Source organism: Falco rusticolus, chromosome 5 (genome assembly GCF_015220075.1).
Source record: "Falco rusticolus isolate bFalRus1 chromosome 5, bFalRus1.pri, whole genome shotgun sequence".
In the NCBI taxonomy this organism is placed as follows: Eukaryota; Metazoa; Chordata; class Aves; order Falconiformes; family Falconidae; genus Falco; species Falco rusticolus.
Window position 1 is genome coordinate 83,121,122 of NC_051191.1, and position 26,768 is coordinate 83,147,889.

At 42.4% G+C, this 26,768-nt stretch overlaps 1 protein-coding gene across 8 annotated transcripts; it reads left to right on the forward strand.

The window, feature by feature from the left end:
* The first annotated feature begins 907 nt into the window (after positions 1–907).
* STYK1 (serine/threonine/tyrosine kinase 1) lies at positions 908–22,254 on the forward strand. 8 transcript variants are annotated; one of them, XM_037389248.1, is made up of 13 exons: positions 1,036–1,317; positions 2,494–2,572; positions 3,051–6,082; positions 6,612–7,146; positions 14,783–14,887; positions 15,796–15,939; positions 16,904–17,152; positions 17,475–17,656; positions 19,312–19,395; positions 19,637–19,845; positions 20,085–20,125; positions 21,055–21,151; positions 21,854–22,254. In XM_037389248.1, the coding sequence occupies exons 5-13, from the start codon at positions 14,821–14,823 to the stop codon at positions 22,056–22,058; spliced, it is 1,278 nt and encodes a 425-aa protein (XP_037245145.1). In that variant the 5' UTR covers positions 1,036–1,317; positions 2,494–2,572; positions 3,051–6,082; positions 6,612–7,146; positions 14,783–14,820; the 3' UTR covers positions 22,059–22,254. The 8 variants fall into 8 exon arrangements, with proteins under 8 accessions (XP_037245144.1, XP_037245145.1, XP_037245147.1 ...); XM_037389250.1 differs by having other exon boundaries at positions 5,978–6,082; XM_037389247.1 differs by lacking the exon at positions 1,036–1,317 and adding an exon at positions 908–1,021 and having other exon boundaries at positions 2,494–6,082.
* The last annotated feature ends 4,514 nt before the right edge of the window (positions 22,255–26,768 follow it).

Below are 26,768 nucleotides of genomic sequence, written 5' to 3' on the forward strand. Positions count from 1 at the left end.
ACAAAGATCACTGTGTCAAACATCATTAGAAAATTTTATCTATTACTCTTGTTACAGTTGTCTTCCCAAGCACTCTGATGTAAGGCAATTCCTGGTTTTAAAAGTTAGTTGTAAAATCACCATTTGTATCCAGCATTTCTCAGTTGCCTGCTACAGCCAGGTGCCTACATACACTGAGGTCTGCCACCAGATAAGCAGCCAAGCGCTTGTGATTTACTAACCTCTGCCGAAGTCGTAGGGAGTAAAATTTCAGGAAATAAAAATACTCGGGGCAAAAACATAGGGAAGGCCCAGCTTAGGCCATTCTAAGTTTCAGCACCTTGGTATTAACTGAAAATGCGATGCACAGGTTTGCCTTTTATTTCCTTTTCTGAAAACCAGAGGGTTGGGATGGAACTATGAAGGAGATGGAAGAGCTTCCCTGGAGTGACTATACCCATCACACCGCTGGCATAGCTTTTGTCAGTCGCCTTTTTTAGATATGATTTCTCAGACTCGGTGGGTATCTGCTTTCCGGTTTTTATTGTCAATAGATGTGGGAGGAACGCAACGGTTTATAACGGCTTTACAGCGTTTTTAAAGCGATGACGAGCCTTATCAAGCCGCTGGGTGTTCATGGGTCTCGCCACACAGGTTTCTCAACCGTGTCCCGGCAAACCCTTTACCCCAGAGACCCTGAAAAGCCCAAAGTCCTTGTTCTACCACAGGACTGAGGAGCGCCCCCGGCCGCCGGCCGTCGCCCACCTGTGAGCAGCCCGCTCCCCCTGAGGGGACCCTCCGCCCGCCCCGCCGCCGAGGCCGGTGTGAGGCGGCCCCTCCCGCGCCTCACCCTCCCCTTTCCCGCCGGCGCTCCGCCCCGCCCCGCGCTCGAGGGGCGCCGCCAGCGCGTGGGGAGACAGGAGCGGGCGGGAACGGGACACCAAAAAACCCGCCGTTCTGCCCTCTCCGTCCTCTGCTGGCCGCTCGGCTCCCGAGCTCACGGACTCGATTAATTCTGTGTTTCACGAAAACAAGCACTTGGGTGAGCAGCTAGGCGGCCGACGGACAAGGGGAAAGGCACGGGTTCGCCCCCGGCGCCGCGGCAGGGAGGCGCGCCCCGGCTCTGGGCCCGGACTGTGGCACGGCGCCGTGTCCCGCCACCCGCCTCCTTCCGGCGCACCCGCAGCCAGACCCGGCCCGCGGCCCGGCAGGCCCCTCAGCCGGCCTGGCCAGCCCCCCCCGAGGCCTCTGGGGTAGGCCGGGCCTGCTGGGCAGCGCCTTGTCCCCTGCCTGCCGCGGTGCCGTAGTTGCCCTTCCCCGGAGGCTGGACAGCAGGAGGTAACCCCCTTCCCCGCTTACGGCCCCGCAGGCTGTCCCCGCGGCCCCCCGGGCTGCATAGCCCCCTTACAGTAGCCCGCTGGGGGCCTCCTCTCACCCTCCTGCGCTGCCGCCCAAGTCAGGCCAGCTGCTGGCAGTTGACGCTGTGGCAGGACTGGTCACACCAGCTGGCCTGTCATTTCTGGAACTGTCCTGAAAGTAACTCAAAAGTTACAGGCTTGAGCCCGAAGTTTGAAAGTTGGGTGGTACTTCTGCTGCTGTTCTCTGGGGGTCCATCTCCCCGCCTGTGGGATGGAGGGAGACCTCAGGCCAGGGCCTGTACTGACTGGGCATGGGGCAGCAGTTTCAAACTAGAAGAGACTAGGTGTAGGTTAGATACAAGGAATACATTATGATGAGGGTGGTGAGGCACTGGAGCAGGTTGCCCCGAGAAGCTGTGGATGCCCCATCCCTGGAAGTGTTCAAGGCCAGGTTGGATGGAGCTCTGAGCAACCTGGTCTAGTGGAAGGTGTCCCTGCCCGTGGCCGGGGGGGTTGGACTAGGTCATCTTTGAAAGTCCCTTCCAACCCAAACTGTTCTGTGATACTAAGATTGTCCTTAAAAAAAAAAAAAAAAAAAAAATGGGAGAAAGCGTTCCCAGCAGTAGGCAAAGAGTTTGCTGAAGACTGAGCAGCAAGACTCAAAGTTTGTCAAGTGTTTCTTCTCTGAATTGCTTGTGACTTAAATTGAGTCCCATTCCAGATCAATAGCCAAACCTTAAACAGTTTGGGTTGTCTCTTGTTCTCCTTTTACATCTGTACAAACACAAACTTAGTCCTATTTTTAAATGATCAAGTATATTCGTATTCTCATCATGTGTGAAGCTTACTCATCTCATGCTATCACCCCTCATTTCACTGCCAAATAAGTAGCTGGTTTAAAGATGGCAATCCATCTTCAAAACATAGTGAAGTTTTTATTCACCAAAGTTAAATGAATGCTGCAGAATTTATCACAGAGCACTACACTGCTGAAGTTTTGCAGCAGTTCAAAAGTAGTCAAGCAAACATCCTTTGAGGTGTATGTAAGTGAAGTTTGTATTTGGTGACACATCCTTGAACCACAGGATGCTAGAGGCTGGGGTAAGTATTAAGGGAAGTATCATTTTATGTTGTTAACAGTCTTCCATTTCCTTAGGCACTCTCGCTGCCAGCTGTCTGAGGTATAGTACTAGGCTGATGGATCCTTGGTTTGAGGTGGCACAGTCATTTCTTAGGTAATCCCAGCTCCTAAATTCTTTGCCTTTAAGCTGTCTCTCATATGCTGCTTCCCTGCTGTCGTGTGTGTGTTATGTCATGTGGTTAAAAGGCTGATTTTTGGTCTAGTGCTGTTGCTTTTTAATAGTGCTTCATTACTCTGTGAAAACCTGGGCAGCAAATATAATGTGTTTATGCAAGTGATTTCAACAGCTTAGTAGCCACCTTGCTACTGCATTGTAATAAATGTACTATAATCCCTTGGCAGGGAGACTGGTAGACAGGAGCATGTTTTGTTTCTGTTTGAACATGCCCTAGTTTATTTGTGATCTCTACTATAATTAGGACATAGCAATGTGTTAGAGGGTGAATTACAGGTGTAAAAATTATATTATTAAATGGAATAGTTCTTAAATGCATTTTCATTTAACAGTGTTACAGCTCTTGATGATACGTACTTTCTAGTTCTTCTGAGTTCTCTATGGGCATCTTTTCCAGGGGATAGCTGGCTCCTTTGCTGCTCCTGTGTGTGAATCCCTGCAATTTATTCCATTCTGAGACTGGCTGTTTAAGTCACTAGAGGTCTGTTCACCAGCTTCTAGGTTTTGTCAAGACGAGCTGTTGGGTTTTCACTGGAAAATGTAACAGTGTAAAAATGCGGTGGCAAAGAGCAGGAATTTAAGCAGGAAATTTATATATTAACGGAAAGAGAAAAGGTAAATGTAATGGAAAAATATGCATACATATTGTGCTCAGGATGTTGGCTGCTCAGAACAAAAGCACTTAGGAGCTAGACAGAGTGGAACTGAAGTGATACGTGCTGCACCTGATCTACAGTGTAAGAGTTCGTCTCAGCCCTGTAGTTCTGGGAGAGACCTGGGTACTGATTTTGGCAACCCAGATTGCTTCTAATCAGGGAAGTTATTTCTTTCAAGAAGAGGAAGACAACAGAATTTAGCCCAAATGTATGGCATATAACTTTTGATGTTTGAGCAAGACATGTAAATCAGGAGCTAGGTCACCCTTTGTACCTATGACATCAGTGTAGAGAGAGAGGATTTTAGTACTTAAATTGCTTTACAGAAGTTCTTACGACCTTGTATTAACTATACAGAGAACCTAGGGCACTATGACCTTCACTTTGTTTTTCAGCTGTGCTGAATGAATCCCAGCTTCTGGGCCTGCAAAATCTCCCAAAGAAATCAAAGGGGGAAACTGTACTGTAGCCTGCCTACAGCATCTAACCAACCTTCAGGATCTTTCCTGAGCATCTGGTTTGAGAAAGGAGTGCTGAGCAGACCAGTGATTGCATGAAACCGTGCAAATGAAATTTCGATTTAGACTTAAGAAAATAAGTTGGGAATGATAAGGTCTAATGTGGCAAGAAAGTGGGGAAAAAACCCTATCATTAGATGTGCCTAACCCTGCATAGAGGAAGTGCTAGCAAATTTCTGGACCTTTAACTGACTGAAGAAGGTTGATGCATAATCCTTCATTTCATTTCATTTTTGTAAGGAGAAGCTTTTTTGTTTGGTTGGGATTTTTTACTTTATTTCTTTTTATATAATACTCCCCCTCCTAGCCTTTGTTAATTTGGAAATTTTAAATAACAAAAACTGCAGGGAAGAACTGAAAATCACATTAGAACTACCATTTTCAAGAAAAATCTAAGTATTAAATAGGCAAATAAATTGTTCTCAAGTCACAAGAACTGCCATCTTGAGAAGCAAAGCTCATGAAGCAGAACAGACTTGGGATAAGGATGGGAATTTTTCTTTCACTTCTAGATCATCTGTTCTGATTCTTACTCTAGTCAGTGATGAATAGGTGGCTTGAAGAAACTAAAGAACCGGTACTGAGCCTTTCAGCCTCTGTGAGCTTAGGTTGACCAAAAGATCAGTCACAGTCTGCAGCTATAAGGCACGGTTTTAAATCTTACATTAGGATGTGAAAGTAAGTCGGAGACCTTACAGCCTCCAAATTACTGCAGGCAAAGTGAATACCACAGTGACATTTAAAAAGGGGATCCTTTCAGGTTCAGCTTGCTTTTTCTGGTCCAGCAGCAGTTACTCTGACGGAGTATGCTTACCTTCTGGAAACTGAACTGCAAAATTTGCACCCTTGTTAACAGTCCTAGCACACAGGACAAAGACTGAAAGGTTGGTGGTTGAATTGCAGCTTAGTCCCAGAGATGCTTCCTGAGGCTACTGAGCAACTGTGTGTGGTTTGGATGATTCCTGGGTGTGCTGTAGCTATCTTGGAGATAAAGAGGATGTTTTTGTTAATAAGGCTGCTAGTCTATGTCTTTCAGTGTGCCTAATAATACTTGTTTAAGGAAAAAACAGGACAGAGGCAGTTAACAGGCAGTGTTTTCTTTGTGCATGTGCACACAATACAAAACACAGCAGGAAAAAATTGTTTTTCACAGGACAAAACATGACAATAAATGACTGCTGTCCCTTAATTTAAACAGAGGGAGGGGCATGTGGGTCAGTGAGGAAGATTATATGGTCTGAGGCCTGAACTCTGAACCATTAAAATATCTTCTCCAACCAGTCAGACTGGGAGCACAGCAGAGCCATTCACTAGGGAAACTAAAAGCTGCAGCAGTTGCTGCTTTTGCATATGCATACTTTGAATATTAACCCTTTGCCGTGCCTGCTCTTTCTTCTGCAGTTTGGGGCTGTAGAAACTTGAAAGAAAGAGCAAAAGGAGGAATATTGCCAATTATCATATCTTTAAACAGGAATCTGAATAGGTTCCCCAGGTGCTCTTGAGGGTGGTGCCTGTGGAAAGTAGCACATTTCAGTAAAAAACCCGTTTAAATGAGGAACCATCCTTCACATTTTAGCCACTTTTTAATGGAGAGTGGGGTATAGGACGGAGCCTCTGCTCCTTCATGGAGAAAATACCGCTGAGGGTCAATGCAAGTTAGTACCAGAGTAAGAGGAAAGCTGAAACCAGAGTCTGAGCCTACACCCTGCAGCTGTTGTGATCTTTCTAACTCAAGAAAATTTTCAGTCTAAAAGTTGTCTCTTCTGGTGTCTCAGGGGATGAAAGTCCACATCACAGAGCTATTTCATTCATACTATTTTGCCCACTTCTGCTAGTCTCTGTAGGGAGATCAAGGAATGAGGAAAACCACTTCTGTCTCTCACTGTTTTGCACACACGGACAGTAAATGGCAGCTGAAAGAATAATCCCAGAGAGAAGTTTTGGATGTACTAGTGTACAAATATATAGATATGCATTCTCTCTTATGGCTAAATTAACTACTGTGTTTCAGTATCTAAAACTATTGCCTCTACTGCACTTAAAATTTTCCCACAACATAGTATATGCAGCACTGAGGTGTTAACCAGGAGTAGGTGAGTTTTGCTCAAACGGTTGGCAGAGATCATATCATCTTCTACATCTTCCCAAAGTCACGTGCGTGGTGGTGTCGACTGTGAAACGAACTTTGTCTCTCAACAATAGGTCTCATGTTGTTTCCTCTTGTAATGCAACTGCCTCTCACCTGTATGAAGTAGGTAAGAATAATCTTGTACAGACTCATATAACCAGGAGTCGGGAATGTGAAACTCTGTAACACATGATTTTTCAGTGACTGCGGGGGGGGGCAGGCCAACAGGTTGGGTGGGAAGAAGGTCCCCAGAACTAAAATGCTGAGGAGCTGAGGTGCAGTGAAGATTACACCACACAGCTATGGAGGACTGAGGGCACCAGCAGAGCACAGCTGTCACCCCAAGGGCATCAAAGCAGGAAGAGGTCACAGGGCAAGTTCAGGAATATTATCTGGTCTGGTTGGGAAGCTCAGGATGGATTTTTGAAGGGGTTTTGTAAGTGAGGGTCATTGCCAGCGCAGTGTGGGAGCTCCAGACTGGACTTGTGGCGCGAAAGGTCAGGGGAAAGCTGGTGGCAGGGCTGGAAAGTGCTGGCACAGATAACCCAAGCAGGAGAGATACAAATGAGTGAGCCAGAATGTTAAAAAAGCCTGCAATGCTGCTGTCTGTAGTCGCATGTCTTGGTATTACTAATCTTTTCTCTCTTCATTTGCAGATTGTCTTCCAGATAGAAAGCTTTTTCAGCGTCTGGAGTCATGGGGATTTTGTACAGTTTTTCTGTTCCAAGAACCCATTTTTTCTAAAAATGAACCTGTAATCTGAAGTATATGATTTCTGTTTATTACATTACCCTAGCCCTCTTGATCTGTGTTTGCCTGCCTTTCAAATTACACTTCATGTCCCTGCCCGAGGACTCTTGCTGTCTTTGTCATCCACCGGGTGAGCAGCTGCTGCGCGGAACCCAGGCAGACCCGTTTTACAAGTGTGTGCCTACCTGTCAGCTCTCTGTTGGACGTACACTCAAGCGATCTCCCTGGGGAGACAGGTGAGAAGACACTGTGGAGTAAGGAATTGAAGCTGGGCAGGTCTGGGGTAGGAAAATCAGTGAGGAGGAACTTAGTCATAAGAATTACAACCACACAGTGTAACCATCAGCGTTGCCAGGAGTGGCCTCAGACAGACTGGGAACTGGCAGCAGGCAAGCTTCAGGAAAAGACTACCGCAGGGCAAAGAGAAGTGGTGTAATTCAGGTAAGCGAGTGAAAACACTGCTGGAAGATTAGCTAAGATTAGCTAATTAGTATTTGTTTTTTTAAAAAGAAAAATACTGTAAAGTCTATATGTCTGTGTATTTATGTATATACATATGTGCATGTACTTACTGCTTGTATTGAAATTACTTATAAATTTCTGTGATTATAATGGCATTGGGGTTTGAGGAAAAAACCCAAACTCCTGTACACACAGGTTGCTTTAAATAACTTATAGACACATTGTAATCAGGAAGAAAATAACAAAGGAAATGTTTCGTATAAAATTAGTCTCAGTTCACTGAAACAATGCAGGGCAGTGCTATGCATGTGTGTATAAATATGTGTGGTGTTTGGGTAAGTAATACATGCCTAGGGCTGGATTCAGAACTAATTAGCATTTGACCTCCACCCCTGTTGCTTGATTGTAAGGAAGCTAACTAATCCAAAGTGGTGCAGATATCTAGATTTTTCTATGTGTTTACCTGCTTGCATGTTATCTGTGTGTATGTGTGTGTGCATGAGCTACTGATTAGATTATAAACAAGATCTGTATTAAATGCACCAAAACCCCATGGAAAAGTTGGGAAATTGTGAAGCTAAACTTACATACATAGCTTCAGCTCAGTTCCCTTGTGGCTGTGCATTTATTAAAGCAGATTCATGTTCCGTGTCTTAAACCATTAATGCAGCAATGTGATATCATGCAGTATTTTTATCACACAGTGTTTTTTACAAGAGCTACATGTATACAGGGTGCTTTGAAAGAATCCTTCATTCTTATGTCTTGTCACTGCTTGTTTTTTCATAGCTTTTCAGAATATCTGTATTGAGTTTGTGCTAGGTTTGATAAAGGCTTAGTGATAGCAGTCACCACCAAAATCAGAAGTAATCTCTTAAGAAAGAGGCGGAATGGCTGGCATTTTAAAAAGTATTGTGTGATTTTGATTACATAAAAAGAAGTCATAGGTAAGAATGTGCTGTTGTGTTTGGCCTCTAGATTTTTCATATTCCAAACAGCCTGCTCACAAAGGGCTTCAGGTTAATGTATTCCTCACCTTTTTTTTTTTCCCTTTTATTATTTCAACTTTTATTTGGCAGATTACCTGTGAGGGATTACTTTATGTGACCTTAGTTCAGGGCAAGTGTGATCAAGATAGATGTTATTTTTTCAGAAACTATAGTAGACCATGCCTGCATTAGAAAAAAATACTTTTGTCTTAATCACAATTCAGTTTCTGTACCATTTCACACTTCAGTACTCAGACTTCCTCATGCTGCACAAATAAATTAATTTTTGTGAGAGTATCTGAATTTAAGCAAAATTTAGCACCATAAGAACTTGCATATCTCCACTGATATGGTGCCAGTTTGGACAAACATTGTTAGCATAAAAGCACAGCAGTGCAGAGTCCTCCTGATTCATATTTCTCAATGCACTGGCATCTGCTGACTGCCTGTTTTTCTGCTCTCTTGAAAAGGAGCCAGGTTTGTCAGAAGTAATTCACCTGCTCGGATAGCAGCACGGCTCCTTATTATTTGCTGTTTTCTCTATGGGCTAGCTCTTCAGAAGCAGTCAGCCCCATTTTCTTTCACTCCTTTAATATGCTTCAGTAGCAGCTAGCCTAGGTTTGATGTTCAGGTACTGCTTCTAATTTTGGACCAAGAGAAAATCTTGGGTCACTGTACATGATTTTTTGAAACACTTCGTTTTCTAGCAGGGTGTTGCAGCTACCAGCTGTTGCAAAAGCGAGTTGAGAGTACCAAATCTTTCTAGCTGAGATATTATTACAGCCAGTACAGCAAGCCACAGTGTATTATCAGTAATCCTTGTTCAGGACAGAAGTGAGGTGGCTTTGGTATGTTGTAACCTGGGTTGACCTGTCAGAATTTCCCATTCTACACAGCTGGAGATGCTGTTTGGTAACCCACAGGCACCTTGTAGTGAGGGATGAGATGACTCAGTGGGCCAGGGAAACTTTGCAAAGATATGATGATCTGCCAGGCCATTGGAAATAGTCACTAAGGTCTTCTGAAGGCAGAAGAGACAGGATATGTAGTCTAACAAATACATAGTTTTTTTGCAGAAGTATGTTCTTACGTCACCAAGTTGTTAGGCTTGAAGCCTGTGGGATGTTTATTATTTGGTTTGGATGCTGCATTTACTAAATGGTGGACGTTACAGGGGAAGAAATCAGTTTCACTGTTCGCTTTTCCATGATGCTTTTCTTCTCCCTCTTCTCTCACATTCAATGTCCACAACTGCTTGGCTATCCTGAGCCCACACGTTGTGATTTCACTGCCATTATGGTTCCTGCAATTCCTTGGTAGCTCCCCTCCCTTTCAACTGCACAGCCAAGGCAGTGCGCTTGTGCATAACGGTTGCCTGAGCCTTGAACGGTGGCCATGTTCAAAGGTCATATAAAAGAGGAGGAGAATAATAAAAGCAGTACAGAAATAGTGACTGGAAAATCTGGAGAGTATGGTTCCGCCACTGTAAGAAGTTAAATAGAAGGCATCATGGTTAAAGGATTTATTTTGTCTTTTATCAGTCAGGCAGTATGCTGGACTGAAGTAATTACTAAGCTGTTCTTTACATGCCTGTAGTCATAATGCAGTTGGTCCTTATAATTAGTGCATGAAAAACACCTGTAGGAATATTTTTATAATAAAGTTGTGTGCAGTTAATGCAGGCCAGGAAATCTGGAGAAATAACTACATTATTTCCGTATCAGCTTACAGCACAGTTTAAAAGGTCCAATGAAGATCCAGATGAATCTTAGCCTTTATTTTTATCATATTTAATGGACTTAATAAGCTGTTTCTTTACACAGAATAGCTAATCAGTACTCAAGGATTTACTCATTTGCTCTGATGATGGGAACTGATGTTAGTTCCCAAGTCAAACGTATTCATTGGCAAAACTGTGTATTTACCGTGAATATGTACAGCATCTTATTTTCCTGAACATGGCAGGAGCAAGCAGCAGGCAGTTTCTGTGTGTGCAGTTCTTTCTTAAGCTGTCTGTTCCCATATATTCATTGCATGGACATGTAAGACTTTATATTTCTTTTTCTTTCCATTCTTCACCACAATGTTTGTCACTCAGGCTTCCTGACTTTTATGTCCTGGCACTTTAAATAGCATAAATTGAGCCTGATGAGAAGTTTTAAGTCCATAAAAAGCAGGAGAGGATTGGTTATTTTAGGGCAGCTCACTTTCCCAATCCAGTTTACCACATTGCCATGTGAATGCTTGTGCTAGTGCTAAGGGATCAGTCTACATGTGGGAATGGATCACAGGGAACTGGAAAAATCATAGTGGGGCTTATGCTGTCACGTAGTGCCTGTGGATTTGTGCTGACACAGGGAATGGTTTCACAATACAGTTTAGACGAGTTAGCTGTTCACCACCCTGGGTGGCAGGAAGTCCGTTTTCCCTGTTCCTGGTTCTGGATGTGTCCTCCTGGCACTTCCTCGAGCCTGCGCTGGCACTTGTTGAATTGCTTGGTGAACTAATGCCACTCACTAAAACGGCAGGAAATCACTATAGGAAAAGAACAGTGATTTTTTCCTGCTAGGTTAGTGGTTTGAATCAGTTTACTGTGTGATCAACTGCACAGCAGGGAGCAAAACAAGGATTGGGAAGAGAGCAGAGAGAAAACAGATAGTCCCTTTTTTGGCATTGGTGCCAAATCAGCTGCATTTGCAAAACCATATTCACATTCATCATTGAGGCATCCTGAACTGGTTTAAGCAGCCCCCACAACTGCCATATTTTAGCTGCTTATTCCTGTCACTGTGTTGCCCTCTGTGCTTTGTATAAATTGCCAGGGCAGCAGAACAGCTTGGCAAACAAACATGGCTGAAAACAAAACACCACCTTCTCCCCCAGTGTTCGTGCTGTTGGCAAGCATGCACAGAGAAGCGTTATCAGCATAGGGCAGATATGGGGCTAATTAACCTGGCACTGTCGTCAGGCTGTGAAACTGCTGCGCCATGCACAGTTCACCAAATAGTCTGCTAGTAGCAGGCTGTAAATGCTGTTGAGTGTAGGTTAGCTTCTGCTAAGGTTTTGCCTTGCACCTCATTGTGTAAGAGCAGCCACTTCTGCTATTTCCAGATACCATGGTCTTCGTTGTATATTTAGCTTGGACGTGGGGCTTTGGATTCAGGTATTTGCCAAAGAAAGGCCTGACTGTGTCATTGTTGCAAACTGCTTGGAACTGTGTACTATCTGAACGTTGTTGGTAATAATTCATTGAGCATTGTCCTCTAGGCCAGTGTATCTGCGTTGATTCACATTCATTTCCCCCTGCCCCAGAAAAACCTCCCATGTCTCCAATTCTGTCTAGTGGAAACCTTGTTCCCTCCAGAGCTCTGATCAGTGGAACAAATACCTTTTCAGTGAAAACTCATTTACAAAGACCTTTACAGCCTCTTGTTGCTCCCATTTAGTCCATTGTGTTGAGAAGCTTTGTTTTAGAAAAGTTCATTTGCTTTCTGGTCACTGTCATCAAAGGGAAGGTGTCTTTCATGAAGGCTTTGAAGTCTGAAACTGAGCAGGAACATATCAGCCTTGGCATTCTGAAGGAAGAGTGGCCTAGTACTGTGGTCATTACCTGTTGTCTTTGATTTTTGTATTGCACTGCCAAGTAGTTTACTTAAATAAGGTGTTAAGTCACATTGATGTGCTGCACAGTAGATGAAAAAAAGATGCATGTCTAAGAGAAAAAGGAAAGTTCCAGGTTTTGTGTAAACAATGAAAACAATGAGTTTCAACTGAATGAGGAAAAGATCAGAATAATCTGAATAATTAGACAGGCACAGGCAAGGAGAGCAGACTGTTGAAGCAAATATGTTTTTGAAAGTAAACAATAAAGAGAAATTAATTTCAGTGAGTGGACTTCAGTGTATGTAAAAGTGTAATGAAAAACCAGTGGAATAACTAAGCTAACATTTACTTGCGATTGCACAAATTATCTAATGCAAATTCTAAATGGAAGTAATACAGGATATGTTCTGTGCTCATGATCTGGTCTTGGTACAACAAAACACACAGACAAGGAAAATCAGAATGCTGGTGAGGTACAGGTTTTGAACCTCTTAAGGTTATTTTTGTTCCCCTTATCCTATCTTGGTACTGGTAAACTGTCTTCATATAATAAAACAAGTGGCTGAGCACTGCCAGTATGCTTTCTGCTGTGTGGTGAGTATGCATCTGTACATTGAAGGTGTTAGTTCTACATAACCTCCATATGTTCCCCTACTGTTACACTGCCAAAAATATATATTAAAGGTAATAACATGAGATCTGTGGATTTCTGAGTTACCACTCTTCTTGTGAGGATGGAAATGTAGGAACTGCAACAATGTTACTGTTAGACAAGTAAGCTCCAGAACGAGCTAAGTCATTTGGTCCTGGCCTGGAAAGTAGCACTTCAGAATTACCTTATTAAGTGCAACTTCTTTTCCTGCTTCCTAAGTTTTGCAAGAGGATAAACACAGAGTGTAAATTGACTTGTCTGATCCAACTTTTCCAGTGGTAGCACCTGTGCAACTCCATAAACAACAGCAACAAATGAGATTGCCAGTGTTTTTCTTTCTGGATCCCATAATTTTGCCCTGAGTATGGTTAGAAAACATGGGTGCCACCCACCAGCATCACTGATGGGAGGTGCGTGAGGGAGTAGGTAGGAATCTTTTTTTACGGACGGGGGACCAGTGTAGACACGGTTGCTGTGTCAAAGCTTTTTCCATGGATCTTTGTGACAGTAAAGTATGTTTCTGTGTAAGTACAAGTTGGTATGCATGTGCTTACATGTGCCTGTGCATGCACATGGTTTAAATGTATGTGTGTATTTCTAGTGAGCAGCTGTACAAAGCAAAGCCATTAGCTAGTATTAAGGTGGAGCTTGGACTGTTTATAATTAGGATTATACAACGTGATTGCTGGCTAATGATCCTAAAGTCTGTTTTCCTGTGATTCTGTCATGTTTGTTCGTATGTGTCTTTCATACCTGTGTGTATCTGAGAATGAAAGAAGTTAGGACTGATCCTTTTACGGTGATACCTGTGTATTTGTGTGTAAGTCCGTGTATGTTACAGCCAAGGTGGGTTGACTTAGTGTGCTTGCTTTCAGAGTGCACCTGAAAAGCCTGGTGTTATTACTGTTATTGTTCCTTTGACTGGATTCATGTTGTAGCCACACCCTGAAACCAGGTGAATTTACTAGCATATTAAGAATCAAAGGAAATAAAAAATGAAACAGACCTTTTGTGATACCTGAAAGTGCAGATATATTCCATTTTCCTCTTTCTGCTTTCTCTGTTGTGCAACTGGTAAAGCATAATTTCACCTCTTAATTTTAAGCATGAGTACAAACTCTGTTTAATGTTTTATGCATCACCAGCTTCTGTAAAACCATATTAATATCAGTAAGAATGCCATATTATTAACATTTGCCATTGTGGTTAATTGCCTTGAAATTCATAGCTGAAAATAAAGTAAGTACTTAGAGGATAAGAGTCCCAATGCCTATAAAATGTTCTAGATAACACTGTTTGTGAAGCTGTTGAGTCTTAAATTTTTGGCAATGTGTAAAAGAAACAGTGGCTAAATGTACATGCCTTGCCTTTCTGTCAGCCATCACTATTCGCCACATTGATTTTAGTAATTTAGAAATAGTAATCCTGGTCCTCTGCTGGTGTAAAGCAATGCAGCACCACAGAGCCTATTCCTATTTTATAACTTCAGTCCTCAGTAAGGATAGTATACTTAGTGTAGCAGTGGGGCATTTTCTAAAATGCTGATGTGTTCTCCCCCTGTAATGTATAACAGCTGGAATTCTACATCAGGGATGTGTTTTGGGAGGCCTGCCGCTGATCTGCAGTCCTGCACACACTGGTGAATCTAGCCCTGTCTGAGCAGGGTTGAACACATGACAAATGCACTTACACAACCAGAAGGTTTTGTAGGTGTATGATTGCACATGCCAAGGGATTAGTGATAGCTGAAATTACAGCTGGAAAGGTACATGCTTGCACAGACTCTGGGTTTTCAACTACAAATGCAGAAGAATTCCAGACATTGTATTTCAGATTAGTTACAGACCTGTAAGTGTTAAGGTACCAGAGAGCCCTGATGACAAGACTTTATTTCTCCTTGTCTTTGTGAAGCAGTAGTATGAGTTGTGGCTGGGGCTGTGGGCAAGAATGACAGACAAGTTTTATACGCGTGCTGCTGATCTGTTAATTTCTTATGGACATATGTTATAGAAGGTAAAAAGCTGAGCCATTCTGGCATCTAAGTGTGTTAGCGAGAAGTATTGGCTATTCTTTAAATACAATTAAGTTCATGACTATGAATTTTTGTGCGTATACCAGCTTGTAGGCCTAAGGGTACCTGTTTGCTTGTGAAGCACTGCAGAACAATCTTAATCTTAAATTCTCTCTGGTCATGCAGTCTACCATTCATAGGATTTGATAGTGGATGTCCTCCATCATTCTCTAAACATCAAAGTCCCAGTGCTGCTTCATCACACAGCCACTGATCGTAAGGGGTAGAAAGTTCACTTGTTGTTCCATAAATCATCCTTTCTCCTAATAAATTCCATTAATATTCTTTGTGTCTGTGCAGAAGACAGAGGTTGGAGACCCACTTGCTTGTAATTGAACATGGCAGGGGATGTAAAAAGATTCACACGCATGCTACTGGAATGCAACAGCAATGACAAGCTGTGTGGTAAGATTCACAGATTCCTTTAAGTAATAAGCTTTCACATGCTGAGCAGGAAGTCCAGCTTTACTAAAAAGTGGGCCAAGCCCTTTCCCCTCCTCCACCTGCATCCCAGCCCACACAGAAGGATTTGACTGAGCTTTCCCTGCATTGTGTCCCGGGGGAGAAATTTTTAAGGGGATGCAGCCTTTGTGGTGGGATTCATCTCACATAATTTTAGTCATTTTAGAGTATTTCTGCTTTGAATGAGACATCATATAGTCATTAAAGATTCCCTGCAGCTTCCCTAAGGACCAGTCTTGTGAGACTTTGATTTCATGACTTTCTGTTATCTTCGGGAACTGAAACGTGGTCTTGGCCTACCCAAACATAGCACTACTTCCAAATCTGGGGACATAAGAGAGTTAGTTACCTGCAACATCCTTGTTAATTGCAATGTCTTCTGGTCAAGTTCCAAACCAGGTGACCACGCCCTGTTCTCTTTAAAATGCTCCATGTAATTTTAATAGAAGGAGCTGAAGCTGTAATTGCATGTGTATTTGTGATGGCATAGCAATATCCAGCCCTTCCCAGCTCCCTGCTGTCCCTCTGCCAGGGCCAGTTCTGTTTCACTGGTGGATGGTACTTGCACATGGCTACAATTCCTAGTGTCTGTGTTAAGGCATCTGAATAAGTGACTTTAGGTTTCAGAGTCCCAGTGATTTCAAGTAGTTTAGATACTCAGCACCTTTGAAAAATAGAGTGGCAGCACTGACAGTGTTCAGTTGCTATTCCAAGGAGTGGAGGATAGATACACATGTTCTTGGGGTTGAAAGTTACTGAAATGGGTTATTACTACTTTGTTATACAGAAACAATGTGCATGAGGCAGTGCTGTGTCTTCCTTGGTTTCATATTTTGTTTTTCTGCTGACAGTTCTGCGTGAATATCAGACTGAAGTGATTGTTGTTCCAGTTCTCCTTGTGGGTTTTTTTGTCATTGTGCTAACTGTGATCCTTTGGCTCCACTGTCGAGGCTTGCGAGCAAAGCAGGAGCAATCATCATCGTCTGGACACCAAGGTAAAAAAATATTTTTCAACCAGAGAAAAGAGTGTTAGTTTCAGTAGCCAGAACAATCCCATTTCCCTGTTGCTTGAGCAATGCTATTGTTAGACAGTAGCATTTATGAAGAGCCAGAGTGGTATTCAGCAATCCGGTCAATGTTAGAAAAACTGGGAACCACTTGCAGTAGTAGTACTGAAAACTGTAGTATAGATGGATCTCAGAAAGCCTAAAGCAACATACCATATATGCTGTTTAACATAGTGTGGTAACGTCGCTTGAGAGCTGCAGAGTGTGTTTATGTAACAGCCTTTTAGAGGCTTCTGTAAGGAGAGTTTCACCGGAGTAATTATGAATGACAGTCGTTTTGATGTAGATCACACCTGTTAATCCATTTTCTATACTGTCTTTTAAGAAATTTAATTTTAAGCTGCTGTCTCCCACTTCCTATGGAGACAACAGGAAATAGAGCAGGGACTGGTGAGGGGGTAGGGAAAGGTTTGTTGGTGCCGCAAATACATGTTGCTGTGTGGAAATGAAAATCCAGTTCTGAGCTGATTTTAGTTTTGCAGAGGAAAAGGTCTCTTCAGCGTATATTAAGGGAAATAATTGAGAACAAAGATAAGGCCTTTGTGGGAACACCCTGTTGCTTTCATAACAACCAGTAGCTGGTAATAAAATGGTCATTGTTTCAGCACATGGGAATCAAGTACAAATGTGTCTTAACTAGAAAGTTTACATAGTTTAATACAGTAGAGATCTCTAGACTCATTCTGCCTTTTCATCCAATTGAGGGGGAGATAAGCTCCTTCTCCTCTTCAGGGAGCAGGTTAAGTAAGATACAATAGCAGTTCCTTACTTTATTCTGATTTCCAAACCAGTATGGAACAAAAATGAAAGAGGATAGGATGATGGGCATTGCCATCTACTGCAAGAGTTCATCTGTCTGTTTTTACGTATCATGTGTATTTGCTTATGTCAGTGAATGACAAGAATCATGAGGAATCCAGCTCAACAGAGAACCATTACATCCAGCTGACTGAGACATCTGTGGAGGGCCTGCTAAATTCTGCATCCTTGACTCTGAAAGAACTGGAGATACCACGAGAGAAACTCTTACTAGGCACCTTGCAGCTGATAAAGCCTGGCTGCTATGGGAGTATCTACAGAGCACAACTGGCAACTGGGAGCCCTGGGAAGACTAGGACTGTAGTCTTGAAAGCCTTAGAAGGTAAGGCCCATGGTCAGGATCCACTTCGGTACAGATCTCTGCATCAAAGACATGATGCTGGGCAGAACTTTGCAGTCATTACTGGACAAGAACAAGCTGTGTTCAGTATTATATTAGCTAGTCAGAGTGGTGTTTGGTGGGAGTGTCTTGGTAGGACTAAAGAAGATTGTTCATGTTGATTTTAAGCTGCTCACCCTGTTCTTTGCAGCATCCATTTTGTGTGTGTGTTTTGTTGTTTTGAGGGTTTTTTCAGGGGGCAGGGTGGATGGAGTGCAGGTTTTTGTGTTTGTTTGGTTTTTTGGTTTTTTTTTTGTTCTTTCAGAGGTGGCTAGTCCCCAGAAAGTAAAGGATTTCCTGGGAAGGATTAAATTCCATCAAAATCTTGGCCGTCATGAGAACCTCGTTGAATTGATTGGATGCTGTGTCAACCAGCTCCCACTTTATATGATCATGGAGGATGTGTCTCTTGGTGACCTGTTGACATTTCTATGGACATGTCGGAAGGTGAGTCAAAAGAAGTGATAATAAAATATCTTCTTAAATTCCTTAGGTACATACCTATCCATAAGTCATAGATTATTCTTTTCATCTCTCCATGCATCCCTGTTTATCATTCTAATCTATTTCCATCCCCCAAAGAAGTTCTGCATGTTTAAACTGGAATAGAATTAGTGGATATCTCAATTGATATGATACAATTTGGAGAAGCTGACATACTTTTGTAAAGCTAAGTACTACTTTGCAAACAACTGGAGTTCTTGAAGGGTGTAGCTGGAATAAAAGTGACAGTTGATACAATTAATCTGAATTTCTAAAATTTTTAAAATAATGTCTCACTCCAGATGCTTTTAAGAAAGGAAAGCAGTAACAATACCAGGGAGAAGGTCATTGAATGATAACTAATTGATTAAAAGACAGGAAACAGAGCGTAAGAGTGAAAGGTTGATACTTGTACTGGAGAGAGGTCACCCATCTAGGACCTTGTGCTGCTCTTTGCATGTATAAATAACCTAGAAAATGGGATGACTGTGGTGATGATGGCTGCCAGTGATTCCAGCCAGTAAAGGCAAGGGCTGACCCTGAGGAATTGCAGAAGGATCTTCTAAGATTGAGAGACTGGCCAATAAAAAGAATAGATGAAATTCAGCACAGTTAAAAATGAAATGATACACATGTAGAAAAGCTATGTTAGCTTCACATATGTAATGATGGCCTCATATCTGGCCATTGTTGATGAGGAGTCATGGGTCTGACTGAAAATATACAGTCCGATGAAAAATGTTAACTTCAAATATTAGGCGTTAGTAAGAATGACATAGAAACAGAACTCTGCCGTGTCACTATATAAATCCATGATTCTCCTACACCTGGAACACTAAATACAGAGAGATTGCTTGCTGTCTTGTCCAGCAGAAGGTTGAGGTGATAGCAAAAAGAGCTCTAGTAAGTGTAGTGTTCAAAACAAACAAATGGAAGTGGTTCTTCATAAAGTGGGGAGATGACTAATGGAATTCCTTGCCACTGACTGCTTCAGGTACCGAAACTTTACGTGAGTACAAAACAAGAGTGAATACATTCATGGGACATAACCGTTCAAAGGTTACTGAACATTTGGAAACCATAACCATCTCAGGAAGTCCTTAAATTGAAAATAATTGGGGTCTGGAAAACAACACAGGAAAAGCATTCTGTGCTTACCTTACTCTTTCTGTCATCTGGGCATCTAGCTAGAGTTGCTGTTACAGGCAGGGAAGTAAGAGAAATGAACTGTTAGTCTCATACCAGATAACAATTTGTATGTTGTGAACGTGCTTTTCTACTCATCATTCTGATTTATAATGTATCTTTCATTCACCTGTATGGATTGTCATTCTGAGCTGTCATTCTGCCCATTTCTAACCTGTTAATCTCTTCTCTACCCTTCAATTTACCCACCAGTTGTCTCTAGTGTATTTGTCTTACCTGGCCCACCATACATCCGTCAACATCACCCATCTGGGTACCCTTATATTTCAGTCATTTTATGACCAATTGTAATCTTATGCTGGGGGAGCATGAGATTAGATAGTACTCATTTTATTAGATGAGAAAAAAAACATTCCCCAGTACCTTACAGCTATGGCATTTGTTTCAACCAAGATCTGCTCTTTTGTCTCTAGGATGTAGTGACAATGGACGGTATCCCCTGTGACCTTACTGAGAGGCAAGTGTACGAAGTTGGACAGCAGGTTGCGGCAGCTCTGGTAAATCTGCTCACATTTGCTGCATTTTTTTCTTCTTGCTTGATTGCAACACAAGTCTGCTTGGTGGCCTAAGCGCTGAGGATTTGCTTTGTTAAAACTGAGCCAAATATGTTTGCATTATTTTGGTGAGCATACACCTGTATTCCACAGTGTGGAAGAGAGGCATAAACTAACTGAATATTTGTATCAATTAAAATTCCTTTTAAAATGATCATGGTCTCTTTCTTTTCCAACTTTCCAGGCTTACCTTGAACAGAAGAAGTTGTTCCATGGTGACATTGCTGCCAGGAATGTCCTCCTTCATCGCAACTTCACTGCTAAGCTCTGTAGTTTGGGTCTAGCCTATGAAGCTCAAACATATGGTGCCAACTCAGTCACACAGATTGTGCCAGTCAAGTGGCAGGCACCAGAGCGGCTCCTGAAGAAACCCTTCAGTATCAAGGCAGACATGTATGATTTAAGTTTTGGACTAGAAGTTCCATCTGTCTTCCAGGCCTATCTCTTTCACTCCTTTATGTATCATTTCATGTCCTGAAGTTCACAGTAAGGCATATCTAGTCTCAGCAGAATGCCCCACTTTATAGCTCATACTTCTCATTTCTGCAGGTCATGCCTAGTTTTTTCTATGTATTTCAGATAGATAGATGGCTAGAATAGAAACAACATTGATTTTTTTTCTTTTCTTGCAGATGGTCTTTTGGAATTCTACTATATGAAATGATTACGTTAGGTAAGAAGATTTAAATATAATAAAAAAAATATGTGAGGAAGCAGCAAATTAACAAGACCTAAAATCTCAAATTTTAGAATGTAAAATTGGGCCATTTAAATAAGCATCCTGTCTTTCCTAACTTGCAAAGTTGTGACAATTCCTTTTAGACTTTCTGTCAGTGTGAATTGCAGTAGTCATGGTTTAACCCCAGCCAGAAACTGAGTACCATGTGGCTGCTTGGTAACTCCCTGCCTCCCCCGAGGGATGGGGAGGAGAATTGAATGGAAAACTCGGGGGCTGAGATAAGAACAATTTAATAATTGAAATAAGATAGGAGAAAAAATACCCAAAACAACAATAATAATGATAACAATAGCAATGACAATAATAATAACAACAGTAATTATAATGGAAAGGAGGGAGAAGGGAAGAGGAATAAAATCCAAAGGGAAGGGAGAAAAAAAACCAATTGATGCACAATGCAGTTGCTTACCACCTGATGACTGATGCCCAGCCAGCCCCCAAGAAGTGATCGACAGGCCCTGGCCAGCTCCCCGTGGTTTATGCACTGAGTACGATATCCTGTGCTATGGAATGCCCCTTTGGTGAGTTCAGGTCAGCTGTGCTGGCTGTGTCCCCTCACAGTTTCCCGTGCCCCTCCAGCCTGCTCGCTGTCAAGGCCTGAGAAACTGAAAAGTCCTAGACTTACTATAAACATTAGTTAGCAACAACTAAAAACATCAGTGTGCTATCAACGTTGTTCTCACACTGAATCCAAGACACAGCAATGCATCATCAGCTGCTAAGAAGAAACAACTCTATCCCAGCTGAAACCAGGACAGAAAACAATGGATTTTGGTAGGGAATGAAGACATTCTTACACAGAAACTGCTATCTGCAGCCATTACCTTATATTTTTTCTACTGTTACTCCTTTTGCCCTTCCAGGTGCTCCACCATATCCTGAAGTGCCACCTTCTGACATTTTATCATACCTGCAGAGGCAGAACATTATGAGGCAGCCATCAAGCTGCCAGAAAGCCATGTAAGACTTTTGCTTTATGGACAATTGGAACTTGAGATCTTGCAGAGCCAAATGGAAGTGGGACATAGAAAACTGGATCTTACAGAAAGTCTCTTAAGCCTAGATTATACAAAACAGTAACCTGTTAGCTGTGGAGACTTGTTCTCACATATCTGCCGCATCTCCTCACTGGATTCTGCTGCATGAAACCTTGATTGCCAGAACCTTTCTTTCCTGCTTTTGAAAACAGCTTTTTCTCTGTTTCCTTTTCTGCCCTTGCATTTTGTTGCTCCGCTGCTTCCCTGCAAGAGGCAGGACTATTCTGGAGTAACCTTTATCTTCTAAGTTGCAGGATTCTCCCCGAAATACACAAAGCATTCACGGGGAAGATCTAAGGCGTTATATGCCCTTTTGTGAAGACGTAATTTCTTTTAATATTCAGAGGCTTCTTCCACATGCTGTTTCAGAAGGGAATACCAAATAATCTGTTTCCCGTTTCCCGTACTTGCTCACAGTTGACATCCTGGCAAACAAGTGCATGCCTTTGTCCCCACACATTATTATGTGGTTGCAAATTTCAAAGGGCCATTGAAAGAACTTTATATGAAGCAGAAAAAGAGGAGGTCTCTAGATGTCTTAAATATGAGATGACTTGACTGTAGTAAAACTTTGCTTGTTTGGGGCTTCTCGTTCTCAGTGCTTTACTACTTCTCCATCTTACAGGTACAACATCATGAAGTCCTGCTGGCGGTGGAATGCAACTAAACGGCCTTCTCCAGCAGACCTGATCTGGTCCCTACAAACAGCTATAAAGACCAGCAATGGCTGTGCAGTACTGCAGGTGCCTGAGCTAGTGGTGCCTGAACTGTATGCTGATGTTGCTGGTGTTGATGTGTACAGTCTAGTGAGGGAATACACTATACTCTGAAGGACCCTTTCACATATTGGTAAATGAGAAGTCTCCAAGTTTGCCCTTCCTAGATGCTTTGCAAGTTCAGAATGAGGTGTATATGTTGGGAGGGATCCCTTTGTTTTTCAAACACGTTATATCAGATCTCTCCTCCATGCCAGAAACAACAAACTGTTATCATCATTATTATTATTAAATCAACCTGTTGATGTAATTCTGCCAGTGGTCATTTGGAAGCAAAGTGGATTTAGGAAGCTGTAGAAAATGTCATGAGAAGCTTGAGTTAAAGGAATGTGTTGGGTTTGCGTGGCAAAGTTTTTGTAGCTGGGGGGCTACAGGGGTGGCTTCTGTGAGAAGATGTGGAAAGCTTCCCTCATGTCCAATAGAACCAGTGCCAGCCAGCTCCAAGATGGACCTGCCACTGGCCAAAGCTGAGCCCGTCAGCAACAGTGGTAGCACCTCTGTGGTAACAAATTTAAGAAATGGTAAGAAATACTGCACAACAGCAGCCAGAAGAGAGACATGAGAGTATGTGAGAGAAACAGCCCTGCAGACACCCAGGTCAGTGAAGAAGGAGGGGTTGGAGGTGCTGCAGGTGCTGGAGCAGTGATTCCACAGCAGCCCATGGTGAAGCCCACGGTGAAGCCCACGGTGAGGCAGGCTGTGCCCCTGCAACCCATGGAAGTTAATGATGGAGCAGGTATCCACCTGCAGCCCCTGGGGGACTTCATGATGGAGCAGGTGGATATGGCCAAAGGAAGCTGTGACCCTGTGGGAAGCCCTGGGCCAAGAGGGCTCCTGGCAGGACCTGTGGCCCCATGGAGAAAGAGAAGCCCAGGCTGGAGCAGGTTTGCTGACAGGACTTGTGACCCCATGGGGACTCGTGCTGGAGCAGTCTGCTGCTGAAGGACTGCACACTGTGGAAAGGACCCATGCTAAAGCAGTTTGTGAAGAACTGCAGCCTGTGGGAAGAAGCCACTTTGGACAAGTTTGTGGAGGCCACACTGGAGCAGGGGAAGAGTGTGAGGAGGAAGGAGCAGCAGAACTAATGTGATGAACTGACTGTAACCCCCGTTCCCCATCCCTCTGTGCTGCTGGAGTGGAGGAGGTAGAGAAAGTAGAGAGTGAAGCTGTGCCTGGAAAGAAGGTAGCGGTGGGGGGAAGGTGGTGTAAGGTTTGTGTTTATGTCTCATTATCCCACTCTGATTTTGGTTGGTGATCAGTTACTTTCCCCAAGTTGAGTCTGTTTTGCTGTGACGGTAATTGCTGAGTGCTCCCCCTCTCCCTATCCCGCCCCACGAGCCTTTTGTCATATTTTCTCTCCCCTGTCCAGTTGGGGAGGAGGAGTCATAGAGTGACTGGGTGGGCACCTGACATCCTGCTAGGGTCAGCCCAACACAAGGAGGTTTCTGGAAGTCTCTCCCCATCCTTTCTGTTCCAAGAAATTGTATCAGTTGGGTATTCAAAGGAGGAGATGACCTTGGGAATATGCTGTGGGGCACAGCCCTATAGGAAAAAGTGTACGGAGTAGGTAATACAAATGGATAGTTTTCTGTCCGTTCACTAAGGTCCTGTTCAAGACAGTTGTGTTCTTGTCTTTTAAGTGTTCAATAAATACCTGGGATTTCTCCAGTGCTTTATACTCAACTTCCCACGGGTGAACGGGTACTGTATTTAAAAGAAAAACTAAACGATCCGTGCGTATCTGTGGATGCAGAAGTTGTTACATTAATGTAATACATCTTCATGTAGAGTGTTCCTTCCCTGTAGTAGCTATGGGATCAAGTCAGTACTCCAAGACAAAAGTCATACCATGCCATGCTTGTCTTAGGAAAAAGTTCTTACAGACCTGAATTTCTGAGGGATGGGCCTTAACCAATCATTCCTTTGAGCAGAGCAGGTCATTTGTTCATGTGCTTCTCTTTTGAGTTGCTAATTGCTGAGTTAATTATTTTTGGTTTTTTTTGGGGACATCTGTCCATCGTTACAACAGCTACTGTGAAAACAGTATGGAAATATTAAGTGTACACCAAATAAGAAAGGCTGATCTACAGTAAAAACAACATATGATGAAAATAAACCTGCATAGTGACATTGTTGTGTGATTACGGCGAGAATATACTATAGCCTGCCACTGTGGTGACACCTTTGCTGTATGACTTCCACAGCGAGGATCTGGGTATTGGACATGCACTTCTGAGTTACCCGATGACAAGTGTGCCAGTATGTGGCATTTTGTGAATACTGTGATGACAACAGAGATACTTCAAGGCCTTGCATATAAACGACACAGATAACTTTGGTAATCATATGGAAGAGGTGAACTTTTGCCCAGTGAGCTGCTCAATATGAACTCAAGATTCAGCTTAAAATAATAATGTGAGAAAGTTAATGTATGTACTTTTCTTGTAAGCCATTCATACGCCATGCCTGGATCAGTGGATACGTGTTCATTTGAGTTCCAGTCTTGTTTCCACTACAGATTTCGGTGACTAGGGTTGTTGCACTTGGTGATTTAGGTGAGTGCACGTGATTTGACTATTCAGGTTATGAGCAGGCTCTGGCTGTGCAGAAAAATTAGTAGTGCATCTGCTAAGACTTGCCCTAGGACAGCTGAGGGGTTAAGTCCCAGTGGAAATGCACCTGTATGTTTTCAGTGTCTGCCTGGAAGAGGAGTATGTCTCTTTAATAAAAAAAAGTGGGTTTTTTGCTTGTTCAGCACTTGTATTTTATAATGTAAGCTGCAAAAAGCTGATCTGAAAATATTTGGTCATTGATTGTAATGAACATGCAAACTTTGTAAAAATTCAGAGGCACTTAAGTCATTAACATTTTCCCATCATTTCAAAAGAAGCAGAATCAGTCTCTGAAACAGATTTTCTCATCTGTCTTCTACTGTTTGTGGTTTCTAAGTTGACAGTGCCTTGTATTTTTTTTTCTCTGATTTTTTTGGCACTTTAAGCTATAAAGGTTCTTGTAAAAAAAAGAATCAATGCACATTAAAGGAATAGTTTTACTGTTTTGTGTGAAGAGTGGTTTCAGTGTTCACTCCGTTATCCCTCCAATTGGCATGACCCTTGTATGTGTTTGAAGTCGGAGGGCATTAGCCACCCACAAAAGCCTGATTGCCGTCAGTCACGTCCACCAGGTTTCAGTCTTTCTGATAATTTCAGAGCATGCTGCAGACCTGCAGCATCTGATAAGGCCAAAATTATGTACATTAGCCATTAGGATGCAAAGCTGAAAATCTGTGTTGTGAAAATAAGCTGAACGATGGCTCTTCTAAAGGGGGATATTTACCCTGAAGGACGTCTTCAGCCGCCACTGTAGATATTAAACATACATTGCTGTAAAAAGGAGCTTAGAATCCTGTTTCTATCAAAAATTATTGGTCTTCTTCCAAAGAAAACATTAGGAAATTTCCTCTTTTAAATACAATTAATTGAATGGTTGTTTTTCCTATATCACTTAGGATTTGTAAGAAACTATGTTTCCATGCAGAAATAAAAGTAATGTTAGTTCATAGAGCACAACAGCGTTGCAGATGCCGTTAGAGTGCTCAGTTAGCTTTCTGACTTTTCTTACGGTGTTGGCTAACCGCCACCTTAATGTTCATAACCGCTGTTGGTGTAAATCTGGCTTGAAGAATTGAAACACCTTCTTTCCAAAATGCTAAAACAGTAACATCCTCTTCTCCCTCCCTCCCTTGAAAACAGGTTCAAAGCTACCTGGTAAATCTAGGTCAAATTCACAGTCAGTCAGCTGGCATTATTTTTTTGATGAATAAACTATCCCTTAAAAAAACTGTTTGCTTGGTTCAAGCCCAAGGATGGGATATTCTCAGAGGTCTTGCTGGTGAAAGGGTGGGTGTGTTTCAGACATGTCATACAATCTCAGAGCTGTGAACAGCATCCATAGTGCCGCTGCAGACCTGACGAATAATGCACAGTGCTTCACAGGGAGCTCTGTTAAACGGAGAGATAAATGTGACAAATGCATCGCTGTTCTCAAAGCTCCCTATCTTGTTACATCACAGAAAGCAATGTTCTGGTTTACACGAATCCTCATATTTTGTTTCTGTTATCAAAGCTTTGATCAAGGGAATCTGTGGGAATCCAGGATGCTGAGCACCTCACAGCCTCTAACAAAAAATCTGCTTTAGTTTCTCCTGGGAGCAAATCTGTGCCAAGACCCTGCTTATGAATTTGCCCACAGAAAGACATTATCCTACTGTATAATAAGGTCTAAATTTAATTTCCTTTCAATAAAGTGTTTTGATTCTTGATGCAAGCATTTTTATTCTGGTTTGACTGCCTTTTTGCCGGATTAATTTATATAGGTTTATATATAAATTAATAATAAGTGACAATCTAAATAAAATTAATTTTTATAGTGGCATAAAAGGAATTACACACGTGGAGTTACCCTAGTTTAACTACACTTCATGCTAATTAAAGTAGTTCTGCATAGAAATCTTTTCCACATGGCAGTCTCCATGCATGGGTCTAAATTTTTAGGATCAGTGTGGACTCACGCATGAATTCCTCATTAGTGAATCCACTGAGGGCTTGGTGAAGATTTTTCACAGTGGCTTTGTGGACAAGCATGGATTTTTCAACGACTTGGTTTTATTTGTTTCATTGAAATATCTTGTTCCCATGAAAAATGTTGACTTTTGATTATGATGTTGAATTTTTCTGCAAGATGGCAGGGCCATCCACATAGTTC